Source organism: Vulpes vulpes, chromosome 1 (assembly GCF_048418805.1).
Source record: "Vulpes vulpes isolate BD-2025 chromosome 1, VulVul3, whole genome shotgun sequence".
Taxonomy (NCBI): domain Eukaryota; kingdom Metazoa; phylum Chordata; class Mammalia; order Carnivora; family Canidae; genus Vulpes; species Vulpes vulpes.
The window spans coordinates 152,207,015-152,227,552 of record NC_132780.1 but is presented as its reverse complement, the minus strand read 5'-3'; the positions used below and the strand labels follow the sequence as shown (position 1 = coordinate 152,227,552).

The window sequence follows — 20,538 nt, the reverse complement described above, 5'->3', positions numbered from 1 at the left end:
AGGGAAGTCAAGAGTTTGTTTTAGGATATATGTTAAATTTTTCTCAGATGAAAAGTAGAATTTTTTTAAAGATTTTTTTTATTTTTAAGTAGTCTCTGCACCCTATATGGGGCTTGAATCCACAACCTCAAGATCAAGGGTCACATACTTCACTGACTGAGCCAGTCAGGGGCCCCTGTTCAAGTAGAAAGTTTAAGTGATAGTTGAATATAGAAATCCGACATCCAGAGTGAGTTCCCTTTTTGTAAAGTGTCCTTTCTTTTCCTTTACACATTTTCTCTAGGAGTGGTAGTATTTTGCAGGTTGATGATTAGTAAGAGCTTCCTATGCATTAAGAGAATTAATCTTTTGACATATATGTTGCAAATGTTTCTTCTAGTTATTTATTTGGTGTATAGTTTTGTTTTTAATTTTTAGCAATGTAAAATTTTTCACAATTAAATGTTTTGTTATTTCTTTCAGTGTTCTATTTTTTTAGTATTACTCTGTTCATTTACTTTATTATAATTTTTAAGAATTTTTAATTCTTGATTTCACTGTTGGAATTTATTTTGGCACTTGGGGTACATGGAGATCCAAAAAGATTTAGTGAACTTGGAGAATGGCTATCCTAAAATAGTGAAATTCAATCCAACAAAGTGTATGGCTCATAGTTGTCTGGGACATGTTATTTAAATTTAACCTTGGTGAAAAGGGACCAGCATTTGTAAATGGGGCTGTCTGAAAGGCTGATGCAATTTTTGGCATTGTTAGTAAATATATAACAATTATATTAAGAAAGATGACAGTCCCACTTCTGAAGTGTTAGATTTGGTTTAGCATACTATACTTTAGGGATTTGTAGGATTTGGATTTCATTTAGAAGAGAGAAATGGGGGAGAGAGTAAGAACTCATAAGAAGGTCTGTGGGGGAGAACTGATTGAACCTCAGGTGTAATCCTGAACAAGAGATGCTGTTATAAAATGGTTGAGAATGATGGTGGAGAATAGGAAGAAAGGGAAGAAATCTAGCAGGCTTGCAGAGTCAGCTTGACAGGAGGTGAATAATTAATGGTAGAGCAATAGGACCCATGAGACAAGTTTTTATGTTTTCCTCCTTCAGACTCTGAACTGGATATGGTGCTGGTTGTGGACTCAACAGTTTAAGAGCTGTGGGGAATTCGGGGCTGAGTGCCATGAAGATTAAGACCTGGAAAATGGGGTACATGAGGTTATAAGCCAAAGGAATGGCTGTTATTTAGCTTGGAAAAGAGAATTATAAGAGATGGCTTAATGATGAAGTGTATGAAACATTTGTCTAGAGAAAACAGCTTCTACCTGAGCTCTCACTTCACCTCAGTTTGGATTTCTTTAGCAAAAACGTTTATTGTCTGTCTCCCAGTACCATAAAACACACACAAATGCACACATGCATCCCTCATGAGAGTCTCACCAGTAGACTAAAATATGGACCATTTGCCTCAGATGAATCATCTTCTACTTGGCCAGTTTATCTTCCTTTTCTCTAACAAACTGTGATTTAAAAGTTTTCTGTAATGCTTTCTTAGACAAAGCTCAGTCAGCTAGCTAATTCATGTTTCTCCAGTGCTCCCTTTTTGTAAATCTCATGTATGGATCTCTCCCTGTTTTCCTCATGGGCCTCTTAAATAGATTACTTACTTTTATATCTTATGGGTAGTATATACAATCATAAGTGTGTAGACATAGAGTAATATTATTTGTACATTAAATTCTTCAAGAAATTGGTGACACATCTAGTATGTGTGATTTTAAAGATAAGTTTATGCTTATATTGTATCTTGTTTTGATTGTAATCTGAGTGAATATAGGGCGGTTTCTACTGTAGTTTTTAGAGCCCTTAGTAGTGGTGATTGGTTCAACTCCATAAACATTTAAATGTTTGTTTGCTGATTTATTCATTATTTCATACATTTGTATACCGGGTATTGATTGGGTATTTATCATGTTCTGCCACTGTTCTAGGTTAAGGAAATATAGCAATAAGTAAAAGAGACAAAAACTGCCATTTTGAAGGTCTCACTCCACTAGGGAGAGACAATAATAATAGATTATGAAAGTACTGTGGAAAAAAAAATATAGCAGAACAGTGAGTTATAGGGATTGAGATTTGCTGGTATTGGTCACTTCCCATTGAACAGAAAACATAATGACTAGAGATTTAAGTTGGAAAGTAAGAATTATTAAAAATGCTATTGGTTACCTTAAAAAGTTGTACATTCTCCTTTTGAAATAAGCTTAGTATAACTTTAAGTGCAGCCTTACTCAGGGAATGAAATAATTTACCTAAATTTAATTTAATTCTGTGAGTCTGAGAACCAAGCTATATCTGTAGAGATTGCTTGTCAGAGGTAAGCAGTAGTTTTCTTTCATGTGCTTGGCTCAAGGTGAATTATCATAGGAAAGCAGATGATATTGGTCCACTTTTACTTAAGGGAGGGAGAATTAGATCTAGATTAAATTTCATTTGTATTAAATGTAGTTGGCTTTAATTTGAGTAGGAATTCTGTTTATCCCCCTGCAGAAGCATATAGCTTCCCATTGTCAAATGTAAATTGTTTATCTTAGTCCATAAAAATACATTAAAAAATTTTGTGCTATACATATTTTGCAATCAAATACACAATATTGTCTTCTAGAGTCCCTCTCTGTCAGTGATCTGTTAGCCACCACCTGCCAACTAGAAACCCAGGCATGTTCTACTATCTCAGATTCCTCACATCCTGTGACTCATCAGGTTGGATTTAATACACCTTGAACAGATTTGGGTTCTACCTACCGTTATCTATCCTTTGCAGGAAACTCCCACGTGGTCTTCCTGCTTCTTCTTGCCCCCTTCTAATTTATCTCCACAGTGTAGCAAGTGAGCTTCTCAAGTCACTTGTGCGGCCCTCTGATGTAGTAGTAGTTTGGATAAAGATCAAAATCCTTCACAAGACCCACGAACTGTGCACACAGTCTCCAGTTGTCTTCCATTCCAGTCTTGTTTAATGGCATGCTTTCCCTTGTGCTGTCTCTTTTTTTTTTTTTTTTTGTCTCCGTGGATGTGGCTCATTCTGTTATGCTTCATGGCACAGTGAAGGGCTTCCTCTTCTGCACTATGCTTCCTTTAGTGTTCCCTGGAGCTTATTGCTTCAGAAAGCTTCCCTGATTGTCTACATTTTACCTCCCATAGGATCCCCGTTCTTGGAACTTAGCTCAGGTGTAATTTTACATATATTAATGGGATCTGTTAGTCAAGTAATTTGAGTAGTCAGTTCAGGCATGTAAACTACTTGACTAGCAGTTGAATTAGGTGGCAAACAAACTGATTTCTACATTAGCTATACATGAAAAGACAGAGATTTATGAATATTTTGGGGATTTAATTGTATGGAGCTATATAATGTGGTGATGGCAAGAAGAATCCCCAGTGGACATTAAAAATATACATTTGATTTTGGTTACTTAGTTACCCTGGCTGTGTACTGAAGGGTATCTGTGGGGATTTTGGAAAACTTTGAAGAAAATTATGTAATAGAATAAACTTTGAATCAGAATCTTACATTTCAAAAAGAAGAGTGATATCTAAAATGATTTCTCTGGTTTTTATTCTCATTTTTAGAGTTTAGAGTACATAAAGGAAATCTATTATTTTATCCTCCTCACTGCTTAAGCACTGCATATTGAGATTGGCAGGATAATTTGTGGTCTGATTAGAATTGGGCTCAGAAGAGATTGTGGCCCTTGTGCATTTGATGATTTTATTTCCTTAATTTCCATTTCAGTGCTATACATCTTTCCTGGAGCATTATAACTATGAATCATGGAAGAAAATTAAATTGATTCTGTATTCTTCAACCCTACAATTTGGCAGTGAGAATATTTTTTTCCTAAAAAGTGACTCATTTACAAAGAGACTTTCTGTGAACATGGAAAAGACTTTACTGTCAGAAATCTTGCACTTGGTGGTAGGGTGGGTATTTGGACCTGCTAATAATTGCAAAATGGCAAAATTAATGTCAGTATTGGTCAAAGATCATATGAAAATGACACTCCTACCAGCTTGTGTATTCAGAATAATAAAGCTTGTGTATTCAGAAAAATAAAAACTCAGCTATATGGAAAGCTTATCATTTTAACAGTTTCAGTGCATTTTTTTTTTTTGTTTAAGTGTATCCTGCTATGAGTCAACTAGTGTTTAGTTTTTGTACCTCTTGGAAGTTGTTCTGTGTTGTAATATTCCTCCCTATTAACCTTTATTTTCCTGATCTTTAGTTCAAAATTTTTCTGAATTTCATCCAATTTCTCCTGGTGATTTGCCCTGGGATCCCCCAGCTTGGATGTGGTTTTGGTATTTATTTATTTTGTTGTTAATTACTAGCTTCTAAAATCATCTTTGAATTTCTTGATGAAACTAAGTTTTCAAGAATGCATCTCATTGTAAGTTAAAAAAAAACACATCAAACTTGTTCTCATATTATGGTAAATGTTTATTATTTCTGTATAGCAGTTCTCCAAAGACAAAACAAACATGGCCATTGTAAAATACACTGAGACCTTGTTCATATGTTTACCATTAGATCTATATGAATGTTGAAAAAGGGTTAAATCGAAATGATGATGACTGGATCTGCCATTCTTCATGTGCTAATGGTGCCCATTAAGGCTACAGAATAACATTTTACAGAAGTGTTTCCATGGTTCTGTACAGAAGTCACTGAATCTGAAAAGAAAAAAAAAAAAGAAACTCACATTGAGTTCCTACCATCTGCCAGGCATTTTGACCTAGGACTCCATTTATTTCTTTTCAGAAGTGAAGTGGGCACTGTTATCCTGGTTTATGATAAGAAACTGAGGCTTAGCTAAGCAGAATTACTTAGCTAAAATTCTGTAGAAAGTAAAAGGAGGAGCAAAATTCAGCCCAAGGTCTTCCAATTTCAAAATTCATTGTCTTTCCACTTTATTGAATTGCCTCCCAGGATTTGGTGATTTGATCACGCTGCCTGAGGTCACATTATGAGTCAGAGGTGAGCTGGGAACACAGTCTGGGGCATCTCCACATTGCTTTAATCCATTAAAATGCAATGTGTCCTCTAACAAATGGATCATATTAACTTCTTCGAAGAGGAGAACAGCTTTTGATGCTCTATAAAATATTCATTTTGTGAAAAAAATAGTAAAGCAGATACAACATTTCGCTTAACTTTTGAAAAAATGTGAAAAATTCATTATAGTAAACTTTGTAGATGTCCGTCCATTTTGATAAATAGCCAATCTCCATGGTAACTTTCTTTTGAGGAATTATATGAACATTCCTTTTCTTTGGGCACTCCGAATTCTAAACAATTTAAAAGTAGCCTGGCAAAATGTGCTTTTTTGAATCTGATTAATTATTCTAGAATCATAAGATCTGCTCTACCATAAAGCATTTTCTGATAGAGGGTATTTCCACTGGCTTTATCAACTTACTAGCTCTCTCTCTCTCTCTCTCTCTCTCTCTCTCTCTATATATATATATATATATATATATATATAGTTACTTAATGTTATGTGTCTTGGTTTCCTCATCTGCAGATAGGGATAATGTAGAACCTATGTTAAAGGGTGGTTGTGAGGGTAAAGTGAATTAATATATATGAAGCACTCAGTCTGGAATGTGAAAAATACTGTATAAATCATTGCTGTTACTATTTCTCCCAATTACAATAGCCTTTTTGTATATCCTTTCAGACCATCCAGAGAGTGCTTACAGGGTTTTGAAGGACCTGGAGGCATACTAAGTGGTGGCAGTTATAAGTAACTTAACTCCATTTGGGCATGTGCGGTGGTAACAGAGTTGAAATTTAATTCCAGACCTATCTGACTGCAAAGTGGTTGAAGGAAAGAGATTCAGGGATAATTAGAGTAGTAGAGATACAAGACTTAGCAGACTGTGTAGATTGACTTTCCTCTGTCTTCTGACTGGTCTTAAGAACAGGAGCCACATGGCATTACTAAAAGCTTCAGTTTGCTACTGGTAGCAGCACAAGCATAACAATGTTCCTTAGGGAAAGAGATTTTTCACACTTTGTGTGGTGTGATGACTTGAAGGTTAATTTCTCCAAAGTTTAGTTAACAAAAAATTGCTGAATGCTCTGTTCAATGCTGGAATACAGAAATGGATTGGACTGGGTTTCTCATATCAAGGAGGCACATCATCCCAGGACATAGAAACTGGCTGCCCAGAAACAGGTTGTTGTGTATGGATTGTGGAGCAATTCATTATGATACTCATTCACTGTGAAGCAAAATGTTTAAGGATTGGGCAACAGGAACTCAGTAGCAGAATTTGTGTGGGATATCCTGGAGGAGTGATACACTCTTAAGAGCTGAATGGGGTATGAAGGAAATGATCGTGGTTGGTGATAGAAATTACATAGTCTATCATTTGGAGACTAACAGAGCATTTTATAGAATAAGAAATACAAGTGCGTATAAAAGGGGAAAAACAATAATCTAGGAGTGATGTTGCTGAGACAACCATTATTATTGTTGGTATTATTAGAGCTAGCAAAGAATAGTAAAAGGAATATTTGAAAATGGGAGTGGGAAAGCAGGGAGTTATGCTCTCTCTAAAATTACAGCTAAAATGTGCTGACAAGTAAGTGGTGAATACAAAAACCAGCCATAAATAGCCACATGGAAATGAAGCTTTTGGATTTAACAATGAAGATGTAATTGGAAACACTAATGAGATCTGTTTTAATACTGTTGAAAACAGAAAGCTGTATCCAAACAGTAAGATCACGAGAGAGATGGAATCTAAATAAGAGGGAGAAATGCATTTTCAGGTGCCAGGTATCCGAGTCAACTTGACATTGATCTAGAGAAACCTAGACAAAAGTTCAGGGCCTGCAAGCTTGTTTTGGAGTTTAACTGCCATATGCTCTGTGAAGAATAGTTTGCCTTGTCTGTAGAAGTTGGGCTGTTTTACCAAAGGTCCAGTATCTGGAAGGATGTGTAAGAAGCCGTGGACATGAAAGAGACGCTCTCCTCTGCAGACAGCTCAGCCTTGGGAGGTGGGGGAGTCATGTCACAGCCATGGTCATGGGGTTAACATCAGCAGCTTTCTAAAATGGGCAAAACAAAGGCTGTTCAGACTTACTCTGAAGAAGAGCATTTATCAAGTTTTAATTTATTCCAGAGATTAACTCAAATGGCCATTAATCAGGTTGTTTAAAAATGTATTACATTTGTGTAATCCCCAAGTCTTAGGTGTTTTTCTCTTGAATATATTGGATATGTTTCTTTGTGCAAAACATTTTTTTAGGAGCTGTTAACATTGCCTCCCTTTTAATTGAAATATCTGGATATTCTTATGAATCTAGAGATATTTAAGACCTTTTCCCTAAAGACTGAAGGATATTAATTCCATATTCAGCATTTGAAGCTTTGTTATTTTTGTTTCTTAAACAGTAACCAAGTGAAGTCTTAGGTGTGAGACACTCAAAAAGTGAATCCTGAAATGGAGGACTGTTCTTTTTGAGTATGATGAAATGCTAATTATTTTGTGTTTATTTTTCTTTAGGGATATCAGGGAATTGCAGGATCACCAGGTGTCCCAGGATCCCCGGGAATACAAGTATGTGATTTATAAATACACATTGTAGAATTACCATTTCTAGTGAATCAAAAAACATGATTAACAGAATTTTATTCTGTGCTTCGTTTAGGGAGTTCAAGGACTACCAGGTTACAAAGGAGAACCAGGGAGAGATGGTGAAAAGGTAAATGCACATAAACAAAAATGTGTCCAGTTACTTTAGTCATTCAAAGACCAAGGATGTTACCTATGATGCCTCTTATTCAATAGTGTTCACCTTGGTGAATTCCAAGATTTGTGGGCTCAGAAATTTGTCAGTGGTCATTGGCTAATAAAGTTCATGGAAGGTGCTTTTATCACTAGATAAAATTGGTTGTCCCTGGATGATCACTGTCAGATGGAACAGGTATTGGCATTGCTCTGATGCTGTGTTCTCTCCCTGTGGTTACGCAATGGGGGGGGGGTATCTTCTTAGAGGGGAGAGAGCTATGTGGATGGAATGGATGTTAGCCACAGGTAGCCCCATACTCACGTGTCCCTCTCCATAATGGATACCCATCTGGCAGGTGGTCTGTTGGCTTAGTCTTAATGGACTTCTGCCTTAGGGCTTCAGTGAGTACATTTGTACTGCTGACTCTCTCTCTCTTTTTTTTTTTTTTACAACTCTGAGATTTGGTAAGCTTCCTATTGAAGTACCTGTTCTTTAAGTATGTTCTCTATGTTAGTACCTCCCCATGGATCTGAATCCGTCAAGGCCTACTGGCTCTGGTAGCTGGTCCATGTCCAAGAAGCCCATTTGTGTTTGCTCAGGTCCCATGTTGATTTGTTAGCTAAAAGCACGGTTGTATTTTAAGGTCTGTGAAGGCATTCTGGTGTTTGCTTCTAATAAAAGCCTCTACTAGTTTTCTAACTACAATCCTTGCAAAATATTACCTTTTTAAAATGTGTGCTGCATTCACATCAGAGAAATTGTGATCCTAACCTGTATCCATTTTATGTTTTCATAGTTGCTCATGTTGGTTGCAGAAAATTGTAGCTGGTAAAGTACCATCTCTGGATGGATCTCTGGCAGATCTAATGATGCTTCTGCCACTCAAACTATTTGATCTTGGGCATTTTACTTAATGTCTTTGAGTCTTATTTTTTTTTCATTGACACAATGGTGATTCCTTCATAAGTTTACTGTGAGGATTAAATGAAATAATACACGAAAAATATTTAGTATGGTTCCTGGTACAGAATCTCTCTTAAATAAGTAGTGATTGTTTGGTCAAGTATCGTGGCTGCAGTTGGGATATAGCATGGGATGGGCTGGCATATATCATGGGCATGACATGGGTCAAAGCAGTCCCCAGAGCAAATCGGAAATTTAGTGATCAGAAAAGAGGCAGAAAATATGACTGAATCAGGGCAGCTTTATAACCTGGGGGATAGTTAAAGGATGTAGAGCAATAGCACCAGTCGATATAATTCTTGAAGAATAGCATAAGCTCCTCTTGTCTACTGTGTAATGGGTCTTTTTAGCCATGGAGAAATCTCTGGCTATTTTAAATGATGGAGATATATCTTAAGAGGTAATGGGGAGCATGCTATACTTGTAGGAAATGGCAGAGGTCTTATATTTTCATGCTGTGGGGACATTGAGAGAGATTGCCTGCCCTCTGCCAGGTGAACTGGGGATTTCACTGGGAGCATGAGGATATCTGTTCAGATATTTGTTCTGAGGAGACCATGTGCCAGACGCCTCACCTACATACTAGTCTACAGAATCAGTGCTGTTTCTTTAACTTTCTCACAATCAGCCTGATTTTGGGATGGCAGGGATTTAATAAAAGTATGCATATAAGAATGGATGTATCTATGAATGGATAAATGAATAAATTTATTTTCCCCTTTTACATGGGTTTTAGAGACCAGATGTAAAAAGAGATGGAGGGTTTTTATTCACTTAAAAAGAATTGGAGTAAAGTGCCTATTTGAAAATAAAGGAATATCAATAACTCGATGACTCACATCCTTAACTGCCCTGTTGTTTGGGGACATTTTACTCTCTTCAAAATAGAAATGCATTTACAAAGTCATACATTTTGCTCAATAAAATAAGATGTATGTTTATGTGAAGGTCTCTGTTTTCAGTCCAGAAATAATTTCACTCAGAGTTGCTTGTTTTCTGAAATCTGTTGTCTGGCATAAAGTCTGATTTGACAGTGACTGTGAGCCTGAAATCACCCTGTGCTGTGCCATCTAAATTTCCTCCTCATATCCTATGTGTCTTTAGAGCGTTCCTTATCTAGATTCGCAATAATTGAATAAGAGACTTCTCCTCAATTCTTCCTCTAGAATATATTTCCTTAATTTTCAGAAATGGGAAGGTTGAAAAATAGACCCCAGAGATGACTTTGACTTGTGGCTGTGCAGGACATTTTTTCCAGGCATCACACAGTGGCCTCTCAGAGATTGTTCCACACAACACTGTTCTCCCATTAGGATATTTTCCCAGAATCATTTCCATTTTGTGGATTTCTTCTGAAAACTCCCATTGTAGGAGTTTCCACTTAAGATAATTAAAACTACATGCACTTTCTTGCTGACTTCAACATTTGTTCCTACATATCAGGCAATAAAATGTGTATAGATTTTGCAGGGTTCTTTCCCACACTCCCTCAATCTACAGAATTAAAAGGAGCACTTATTCACCAAATGGTCTTCAACTGGTAATTCATTTTATAATATGCTTTAAAGCTATTGGGATTTTAAGAAAAAGTACTTCAAACATTTCTTCAACTTTAAGGAAACTCGTATTTAAATCATTGAGAGAAATATATTTTGTTAAAACAGGGTAGTTTCTGTTGATTAACTGGTATGTATTTATGGGTTTTTGAGTTGATTATGAAACTTTCTTTTTAAATATTTTATTTATTTATTCATGAGAGACACAGAGAGAGGGAGAGAGGCAGAGACACAGGCAGAGGGAGAAGCAGGCTCCATGCAGGGAGCCCGACATGGGACTTGATCCCAGGTCTCCAGTATCAAGCCCTGGACTGAAGGTGGCTGCCCATGAAACTTTTTTTTATAGCAAATTCAATTTTGAACACATGGAGGCAGTAATTTATTTTTTTAACCTATCCAGACTTCGTACAAATTCATCACTTGGTTTTTCTGGGGTTAAGAAGTAAAATATATTAAATATTATCTAAGGTCTCATTATGGAGCAAATTATACATTTTGTTTAATTTCCTCATTAGATCATTTAACATTTAAATTGTCCCTTTAAGACCTCAGTTTCCCATTGTCCTTAGTATCCATACAAGAGTAAGGTGTGATGAATGAGGTTTCCTTGCTTAAATAAATCCCTTACTTTCATAATTTTACTTCCAAAGTAAAAAAATTAAGTGGTATTACAGTGATTTATGTAGTGAGTTACAATTAGAGAACTCCAGTGTATATGTTGAGAGAACAGTAATAAAGGACCAAGCTAAAAAGGTTATTAGGGAATATGCTAAAACTTAGTATGTTAGTGGTTTTACTTCTTGCAGTGTTTTAAGATAAAAAAAAAGTTTAAAAAAATTAAAACCCAGAATGACATGAGGAGAAATAGTTACAATTGACTTAGTAAAGTGATTACTTTTTTCTTCATTCTCAAAAAGGGAGGGTAATCTACCTGTATAGTTTTTGAAAACACCACAGCTGAAAGGCCCAAACGCCGGTGTGGGTGTGCTTGGGGTTTAAGGGGGACAAGGCAGGAGGCTTAATGAAGTTACATGTTATTGGCTGGGCTCTGAATTCACCATTTACTTATCTTCTCTATTCTCTAAATGTCAGAGTGGTCCAGGGTTTAGTTGTATGCCCTTCTTTTCCTTCCTCAATAGAGTCTCTTTATTAAAATATCATAAAATATAAACTTAAATGAATATAAGTTTATATGTTGAATATATAAATATACATATCGTTGATAAGACTATCAGTATTAATATATTGAGGAGTGCCTGGGTGACTCAGTCAGTGAAGCATCAGACTCTTGATTTCAGCTCAGGTCATGATCTCAGAGTCTTGAGATAGAGCCCTGCTTCTAGCTCCTTGTCAGGCTCATGCTCAGCGTGGAGTCTGCTTGGGATCCTCTCTCTCTGCCCCTCCCTCCCCTTATGCTGGCTTGTGCACATACTTGTGCACACACACATGCTCTCTCTCTCAAATAAATAGATAAATCTTTAAAAATATTAATATGTTGATATCATATTTATAGTTAATAAAATAAAAATATTAAATATATACATACACATATATACATTCTATTTTCTAATGAAATGTCTTGCTTCATCTGAATCTGAAGAAACTGCGGAATTGTTAAAACCAGAAATTTTCAGAACTTTCTACTTTTTATGGATGGGGTGTGGCCACATTTTCCTTCTTTCCCATATCCTTTTCCCAGAGGCTCTTTTTCCATAGCAGCACTATATGTGCCTAAATAGTCACATATAGTCTCTAAAGTCAGGTATTGTTAAGTGTCCCTTCTGTACATCGGGTGCTGACCTATGTGTGCCCAAGTGTTTATTACTTCTGTGAATACTTTTACAATATCTTAATCATTTTCTGATCTTTCAAATTCTTTTAAGGCTTTGTGATGGATTTAGCATCTCAGTTTATTATAAAGAATCATTTATTCCATGTCCTGCCTCATTTGTTGGCTGTTATACCTTTTCCTGTCCTGTTTTCTTTTTCTCTATTGGCATCACTGAGAAACTTAAAACTTTCATTGAATTTTTACAGAGTGCTTCATATTTCACTGGTTCTAAACCCCATTTCTCATCTTCACTTTCAGTTACTCTCTCTATGATCATTAAGAATCTATGGGAGTAACCTTGTCATGGAAGCTCAGGAATCTGCATTTTCTAGGCCTGACTAGTTCAGCAATGATCTCCAAACCCAAGGAGATTGCCCATCATGGTGTTAAAGAGAGGAAACGTTTTAGTAGATTTAAAAAAATTCCTAGTAAATCATTATTGCCTGAGCCTCAAAGACTTAACATTTGTTGCTATTTGAGAGGAGAAAGAACAATCAAGATGTGTTTGGTGAATTTAAATTGTAAAATCTTGTAGTAAAAGACTTTTAGGTATGTAGTCCCATATTTATGTATGAATTATATGCCTGTGCTACTGAACAACACATTTTATGCATTTAAAACATGCATACACTGAGAAATTTTTAAAGAATGAGATTTTTTAAATAGTTTTCATATTCTCTTACTGTGCACATATATAATGTTGACCCTTTTCTTTCTTAAAAGATTTAACGAGAGAGAGAGAGAGAGAGTACATGTGTAAGTTGCAGCCAGAGGCAAAGGGAGGGGGAGAAAGGGAATTTCAAGCAGACTCCCTTCTTAGTGGGGAGCCCAACTTGGGGCTCAATCTCATGACTGTGAGAACATGACCTGCGCTGAAACCAAGAGTCAGTCTCTTAACAAACTGAGCCACCCAGGTGTCCCAGCTTGACCTTACTTTAGAGACTATGATTCTAGACCAAATAATGGGATGGATAAGCTCATCAATCATGAAAGCTTTGGAGGCATCCTGTGGAAATGGAACCATCTCACTCTAAATCTTGGATTCTCTTTGGTTCTAATCTCTTGTAAGCTCAGATGGAACCAAGAGTGTGACTCTTCAAAATACTTGTTCTGTTGGAATATTTTGTAAGACTCAAAAGCATTTACTGTATTTTAGAAAATGAAGATATTTTGCATATTCAGCAAATTATCATGAATCACAAGTAAGTAACCAGCTGAGGATAGAGTAGTATATATGCTGCAGTAGCAAATAAATCCCAAATGCCAATGGCTTAAAAAAGTTTATTGCTCATCAGACTACACATTTATTAGCAGCAGTGAGGGGTCCCTCTTTCCCTCACATGGAGACTTAGGCTGATAGGAGTTTCACTATCTAGATTATAATTACTTATAGCAGCAGATATGTGGAGAATCAGAGTGACTCTTAAACTACTTCTACTTCTGTTCATCTTTAATTATTCAGAGCAAATTTTGAAAACCACACCAAGCTCCAAGAGTCAGGAAAGTATGATTCTCCCTTATGCTTACAAGTGGCAAGAATCTGGATATTGATAAATGGTGGTCATATTTACTAAAGAAAAATTGGAATGAATCAGATGGGTTTTTCCTCCAAGAGGTTGGGATCTAATAAAGCACATAACACAAAGTGTCAAGAAAGTCAGTTGTTAAGTGCCAAGAAAGAGAGTTGAATAAAATTCTCTAAGCGGTATAGGAAAGTGGAAAATTCAAAGAGACTTCATGATAGAAACTGTAAACAGGTTAATCACAGCTATATACTATATGGGCTGTCCCTATCCAATTTAAGAAATCTTTAAATTAGGGATGCTGTAGTTCTTAATGCTTTGCACTGTGTGTGTATGTATTTCTCAGTAAATTTTTGAGTATATCCATAGGAAAATTTCCTGGAATTAGAACTGATTACAGGGCCAAATAGTTCAATGCATAATTAAACTGTGATGCAAATTGCCTATGTAACTTTCAATAAGCTTGTACTCACCCAGCAACTGTGCAAAAATATCTTTCCTCACACTCTTATCAGCACTGAGTTTCATTAAAGTTTCTAATTTTCACTAGTGCAAGTTAAAAGTGGTATTGGTTTGATTTGCATTTCTTAGTAAAGTAAAGTACCTGGTCATATGATTTTTGGGCATTTTGTTAATTCTCTTTCATTTGCTTTTTAATCATATATATTTATATTTTTTGCTTTGTATTGGGCTGCTGGTCTTTTTGAAAATTGATTTTTTTGAAGATTTATTTATTCATGAGAGACACAGAGAGAGAGGCAGAGACATAAAGGGAAAAGCAGGCTCCTCACAGGGAGCCCGATGCGGGACTGGATCCCGGGACTCCAGGATCATGCCCTGAGCCAAAGGCAGGTGCCCAACCTCTGAGCCACAGGTGTCCCTGAAAATTGATTTTTATAGAAATTCCATAGATTGTATGAAAACATTTTTCCCAGTTTATATTGTGTATTTTGACTTGGCTTTTGGAATTTTAATCATACATAAATTTAAATTTTTATATATATGTAGATTTTTTTATTTTTTTCTCATTTGTATCTATATAGAAGGATTCCACATTCCAACATTGTGATGATAAGAACTCATTATCTTTAGACTTTTGTTATTTTATATTTTAATCTTTGTAGTTTTGGTATTTATAGTTAGGTGAACATTCATATTTTTCCCTCTTTTTTCCTAAATGGATAGCCAGTTGCCACAATAATATTTATGGAATATCACTTTTTTCTCCATTTATTTGAAAACTACTCACTATTGCTAAATTTCCATTTTCATATGGGTCTGTGCTTTTGGCTTTCCATTCTGTTCCATTTATCTGTCTACATTCTCTCCAACACCAAATTGTTCTTAATTGTTGTCACTTCATAATATGATTTAATCTTGGCAGGACTAGTACTTCCTCATTATTCTTTATAATCAAAATTTTCCTGGCTATTCTTGTGTGCTTATTTTTCCAGATAAGCTCAGTATCTTTTCTTCAATTTCTTAGAAATTCCTATTCTTATTTTAACCAGGATTCCTTTGAATTTATATATTAATTATAGAATCATTGACATAATTTGAATACTGAGTTTTCTCATTTAAGATTATGATTTATTTACCTTTTTATTTTAGTCTTGAAACTCAGTGAGATAACCCTGAAATTTTTTTCATATTGGTCTCCAACATTATTGAAGACTATATCTTGGCATTTTTATCTCCTTTGTTTCTATTATAAATGGAACCTTTAATATATTTTCATATTGCTTATTTTTTATATATAAAAACTTCTTGCATATTATCTTTTTATTTTTTAAAAAGTTTTTATTTATACATGAGAAACACAGGGAGGCAGAGACATAGACAGAGGGAGAAGCAGGCTCCCTATGGGGAGCCTGATGCAGGACTTGATCCCAGGACCCCGAGATCATGACCTAAGCCAAGAGTAGACATTCAACCACTGAGCCACCCAGGTGCTCCATATATTACCTTTTTAAAGTAGGAATTAACTGCATATTCAGTTATTTAGGGTATTAGGTATATTGATATATTAGATGTATGATCATACATAAAGTAATTTGCTTCCTTCTAGCTTTTTAACCTCTTATTTTTCTATTTTGTCTAAATTTATTGGCTAGTCAAGACTGACTAGAAAAACATTAAAAATAGTGGTGATGTTGGGTGACTTTTAAGTTTCAAACTTAGTTTCTTTTAGTTCTTGTTTGTGGCTTCTTTGATAGTACAAATCTTTTAACAGCAGATGCATATTTGTGATTTTGTATCTTTGTCTTTTGATTTCAGCCAATGGCAGCAACTACAGTCCTTTAATCATGGCCCTCTACATTAATTTATTAACTACTAAGAATCAATGATAAGTGACTTAAATTTATCAGACATCCATTACACTTGTTGTTTTTCTTGAGCCATTCTGTCCACCTTGAAAGGATTTATTGGACCCATCTTCATTGATTCAGAGGATTTAAGAATAATTTTTATGGTTACATCCTTGGTTTGCTTCTTCCCAGAGACTGCTTTAATTGAAATTCTTTTAAAGGTCTTCTCCAGTTTCATCATTTACCTGTTAGAGATAAGAAACAAGTTGTATCTTCCAATTCCAGTATTTTTGGACTTGGTCTATTCCTTTTAATTACTTCTTGCAAGTCAGCTGATCCTTTTCTGAGCTTCTTTCTTTTACGGTGCCTTTTGTAAACAGCCAATACCAATCAATTTATGGATACCAACATTTTGTTTTCTAATTAACAGTAGACTATTAGACTATAGCTAAGTTTTTGAAGAGTCAGAAGTTATATGTGGATTTTCAACTGTATGGGGGTCAGCCCCCCAATCCCTGCATTGTTCAAAGGCTTACTGTAATATGTTTGGGTAACAGTTTCTTGTATTCTGTATTTTGTAGATATTGTTTCAATATTCCTCAACAATTTGCTCACTAAATTTCTCTCCTCTCTCTCCTTGCCTTGCCCTGCTTAACTGCTTTATGTTAACATGTATGCTATGGCTTTTTATTCTACTTACAAATCTTGCTTATGCACCTGACGGTAACTTTGTACAGATTTTTATTTTTCTGTTTCAATGTGGGTGAATGCTCCTAGTCTCTGCACTTCATCTGAGATTTGTTTGTTACCTCTGGTAAATAAAAATATGAAGATTATGTCTTCTATAACCTGTAGTCAGAGAGCAGAAGTCTTAGTTGGGACTTTGTTCAGCCTGAATCGTGAATCCTGGCTTGTCCTCTTTCTTCTGTATTTTTATCAAGTATTTATTGTCCAGCTAAATTCCGTTTTATCAAGAGTGTATCTTAGTCTAGTCTGGCCATCAACAGGTTACTTCAATGCAGCTTCTGAAGAGTTAGCACAGGTATACTTCTTAATTTAATCTTTTCTCTTGTAGAAATTGTTACCACTCCTTCCTGCCCCAAGCAAAAAGGAAAAAAAATTCAGAAAGTAGTTTTGGTTCTCCCATTAGGAGTCTGCATGGAGGGGAAAGAATATCATCTAATTTTCTTGTTGTGCTCTTGGTCTCCCCCTAAATCCTAGCTTTTTCTTTTATTCTTTGATTAAATTGTTGTATTTTAGGATTAATAAGCTCTAGAATGTGTGGGCTTTTACTGGATCTTCTGTCTTCCTCTCTTTCTCACTCTCTTTCTCTCTCATACACAGATTGTTTTTAATCTTTAGTGGAAAATTAAGACAGTCAAGGGAAAGCTATTACTCACAAGAAGGACGTCCTTTACAAGCCAAAAAATACTATTCCTCTTTAGACCAGAAACAAACCCCAAAATACAGTGGTGTAATTGAGAAAGATTTTTATTTTTCTCATGTAGACAGCTGATTATATATTCTACAAAGACTCATGTTTTTCCTTCTTGTTGGTCTAGTCTCCCTAAGAGTGTTGTTCTCCTCTACATAGACTAGGCTACATCATTATTCACTGACTTACCTGCATTCTAATCTGATGGGAAAGGGGAAAGAGAAGCATATCAGTAACTCCCCTTTTAATAAATTCTGTGGAAGTTGTGGGCCATAGTCCTTTACACATTCTGATAGGAAGAACTTTGTTAGTGGCCATGCTTAACTGCAAAAGAGCCTAGGAAATATAGTCTCTACTTAGGAAGCTGTGTGCCCAGATAAAAATCTTCTCTGTGGTAGTAAAAGGTGAATAGATTTTTGTTTATAACCATGAGCCTAGCATTCTTTTTATATAAGATACACTTATAGATAAAGTAACCAAACATAATACGGGTAGATCTAAACTCCCATAAAACAACAACCTTGGAATAATAATTATGGTAATAAAATCTAATATGACACACAGAAAAAAGAAGATAATAGCTCTACATTTTTGGAATCTGAAAAGACCCAAGGAAGCTCAATCTTAAGATTAAAAAGTAATAGTCATATGAGAGAAAATCGCTTTTGTGCACGTGTGTGTGTGTGTGTGCACATGTATGCATGCATGCAGATACCCCAAAAGCTTAGGAAATGATAATACAAAGTATTTCTGAAAATGTAGGTGAATTGAAAGTAGAGATAAAAATGGAAGTGTGAATATTCCTTTAAGAACAGGGAGATCCTGCTTTCCTTTCCTAACCTCTGTATAGTTAAGTGAATCTCCCTTCTTCTACCCTGGCAGGATATATATTATTATCTGGAAACAAAACTGAAGATCTCTATACTGGAAAGAAAAGGTGGAGTTGGCAAAGATTCTTCTGTGGGGAATCCACTGATAGCCAGAGCTGTTTAGTGAAATGTCCCAACTACACCATAGATGGAAATTCTCAGTCAATGGACAGTACTCACTGAGAGATTATCATCGATTTACATGTAAGCTGACCATTAGGAACTAGAGAATATCTTAGGAAAATTAAAGATCAGCAAAAAAATCTTAGAAGAACTGATAAAAGACCTAAGAAAAAGATTTGAAAAACTGTCATTAGTGCCCTTAGGGAGGGAGCACCCCTGATAGATCCTGCTTCAGCTGTGTTCCTTGGTAGGAAGTGATGGGTCTTCAGGGCCAGTGTAAAGGCACTCTTGTAACACATGACTCCCTTTTAGAACACATTCCAGATCCTGGATCCTGACATTCCTTTCATATAACACCCCAGTTCCATTCCCAGGATCTGCAGGCCTATTTCCTGTCTCTGTCCTGCTAGGTGCCTTCTAATACAGTATGCTTAGATGTAGCCAAGGGAAAGTTGATTATGTGAAATGTGGATGGAGTTTGGATGTGTGGTCTCAGAGCACATGAGTAAGCATGGGGTCATTATAGATGAAAAGTCTCCCATAGCGCTTAGCATAATGGATGATTATAGACCATATCCATGCCTATTGTACAATTTTACATTGTAAGACACTATAAGCAAATAGAAGTTCCTACAAGCTTTCCGAGAGGGACAAACCCTGCAACTACCAAAAAATATATGTCATATAGAAATGATCAGAATCAAAAACGCTTCAAACACCTCACTAGTGACACTGAAGTCAAGAAGAGAATGGAGCAGAGAGTTCAAAGTTCTGAAAGAAAAAAAATTCTAAACTATTATATCTCTATATGTAAATTATTAATTATGTAAATGAATAGAATAAAGTTATTTTCAGAAATTTGTCTCTCATGAATTCTTCTTCAGGAAACTATGGGATGATATATTCCCCTAACAAGGGAATAAACAGAGATAAAGAAGAGAACAAATATATACTGAAATAAGTGAGAGGCTCTAGAAAAGACAAAGGATATCAAAGTTTCAATGTATACGAGTATATTTTAAAATGGTTTTGACAATTGGAGGTTGGAGTTCAATTCTGTAATAAGTTAATTAGGAAACTAAGTAGCCAGACCCCTGCCCTGTACCAAAATAGGCAATTTTTAACTGTAGGGCAAGAAGAGACAAGCAATCAGCATATTTATGGCTTAGTTGTGAATCTTAATATCAGAAATGATGACCAAAGTTGTGATAGAAAGCTAAGGGGATTTGTGCTTACTAGAGGTGGAGATGGCAAGAGGGTTGTTAGGTGGTTTCAGAGGTTGATCCTCTTCTTTCATAGTCGGAGGTCAGTAGACAATGCTGGAAACTGAAAATGCAGTAGCAATGTAACCGTGTGGTCTGGTGATTTGAGCTGATAGAGATATGGAAGCTTAAAATGAAAAAAGCTGCTTTTGGAGAATTTTATCCCTTCAATAACTATGTCACTCTTTATGTGAATAATTTTTTTAAAAATTAAGATTTAAGTGTGGGATGCCTGGGTGGCTCTGTGGTTGAGCATCTGCCTTTGGCTCAGGGCATGATCTCAGGTCTGGGGAATTGAGTCCCATATCAGGCTCCTGGGAGGAGCCTGCTTTTCTGTCTATGTCTCTGCCTCTCTCTGTCTGTCGCTCATGAATAAATAAATAAATAAATCTTTAAAAAAACAAAAGGGATTTAAGTTTAAAATTTTTCTTAAGTGTAGCTGACATAATGCTACTTTAACTTCAGGTGTACAATATAGTGACTTAGTGTCTCTATGCATTATGTTATATATCACCACAAGTGTAGCTCCCATCTGTCACCATATAGTGTTACTACAATATCATTGATTATATTCCCTATGCTGTGCCTTTTATTCCTTTGACTTATTCATTCCATAACTGGAAGCCTGTATCTCCTACTGCCCTTCACCCACTTCGATCATCCTTCCACTCCTCTTCTTTCTGGCAGCATTCAGTTTTTTCTCTGTAATTTATAGGTCTGCTTCTCCTTTTGGTTTGTTTTGTTTTTAGATTCCACACAAGAATGAAATCATATGGCATTTGTTTTTCTCAGTCTGACTTATTTCAGTTAGTATAATGCTATCTAGGTCTATCCATATTATTGTAATGGCAAGATACTCTTTTAATGGCTGCAT

The 20,538-nt window shown here is 35.7% G+C and overlaps 1 protein-coding gene across 2 annotated transcripts in view; it reads left to right on the top strand.

Annotated features, from left to right (window-relative positions):
• COL21A1 (collagen type XXI alpha 1 chain) overlaps positions 1 to 20,538 on the top strand; it is a 167,786-nt gene that overhangs the window by 92,407 nt on the left and 54,841 nt on the right. For both annotated transcript variants that reach the window (XM_072734442.1, XM_072734439.1), the window contains 2 exons: positions 7,568 to 7,621; positions 7,713 to 7,766. In XM_072734442.1, coding sequence (XP_072590543.1) covers positions 7,568 to 7,621; positions 7,713 to 7,766 — 108 coding nt within the window. The remainder of the gene's footprint in view (positions 1 to 7,567; positions 7,622 to 7,712; positions 7,767 to 20,538) is intronic.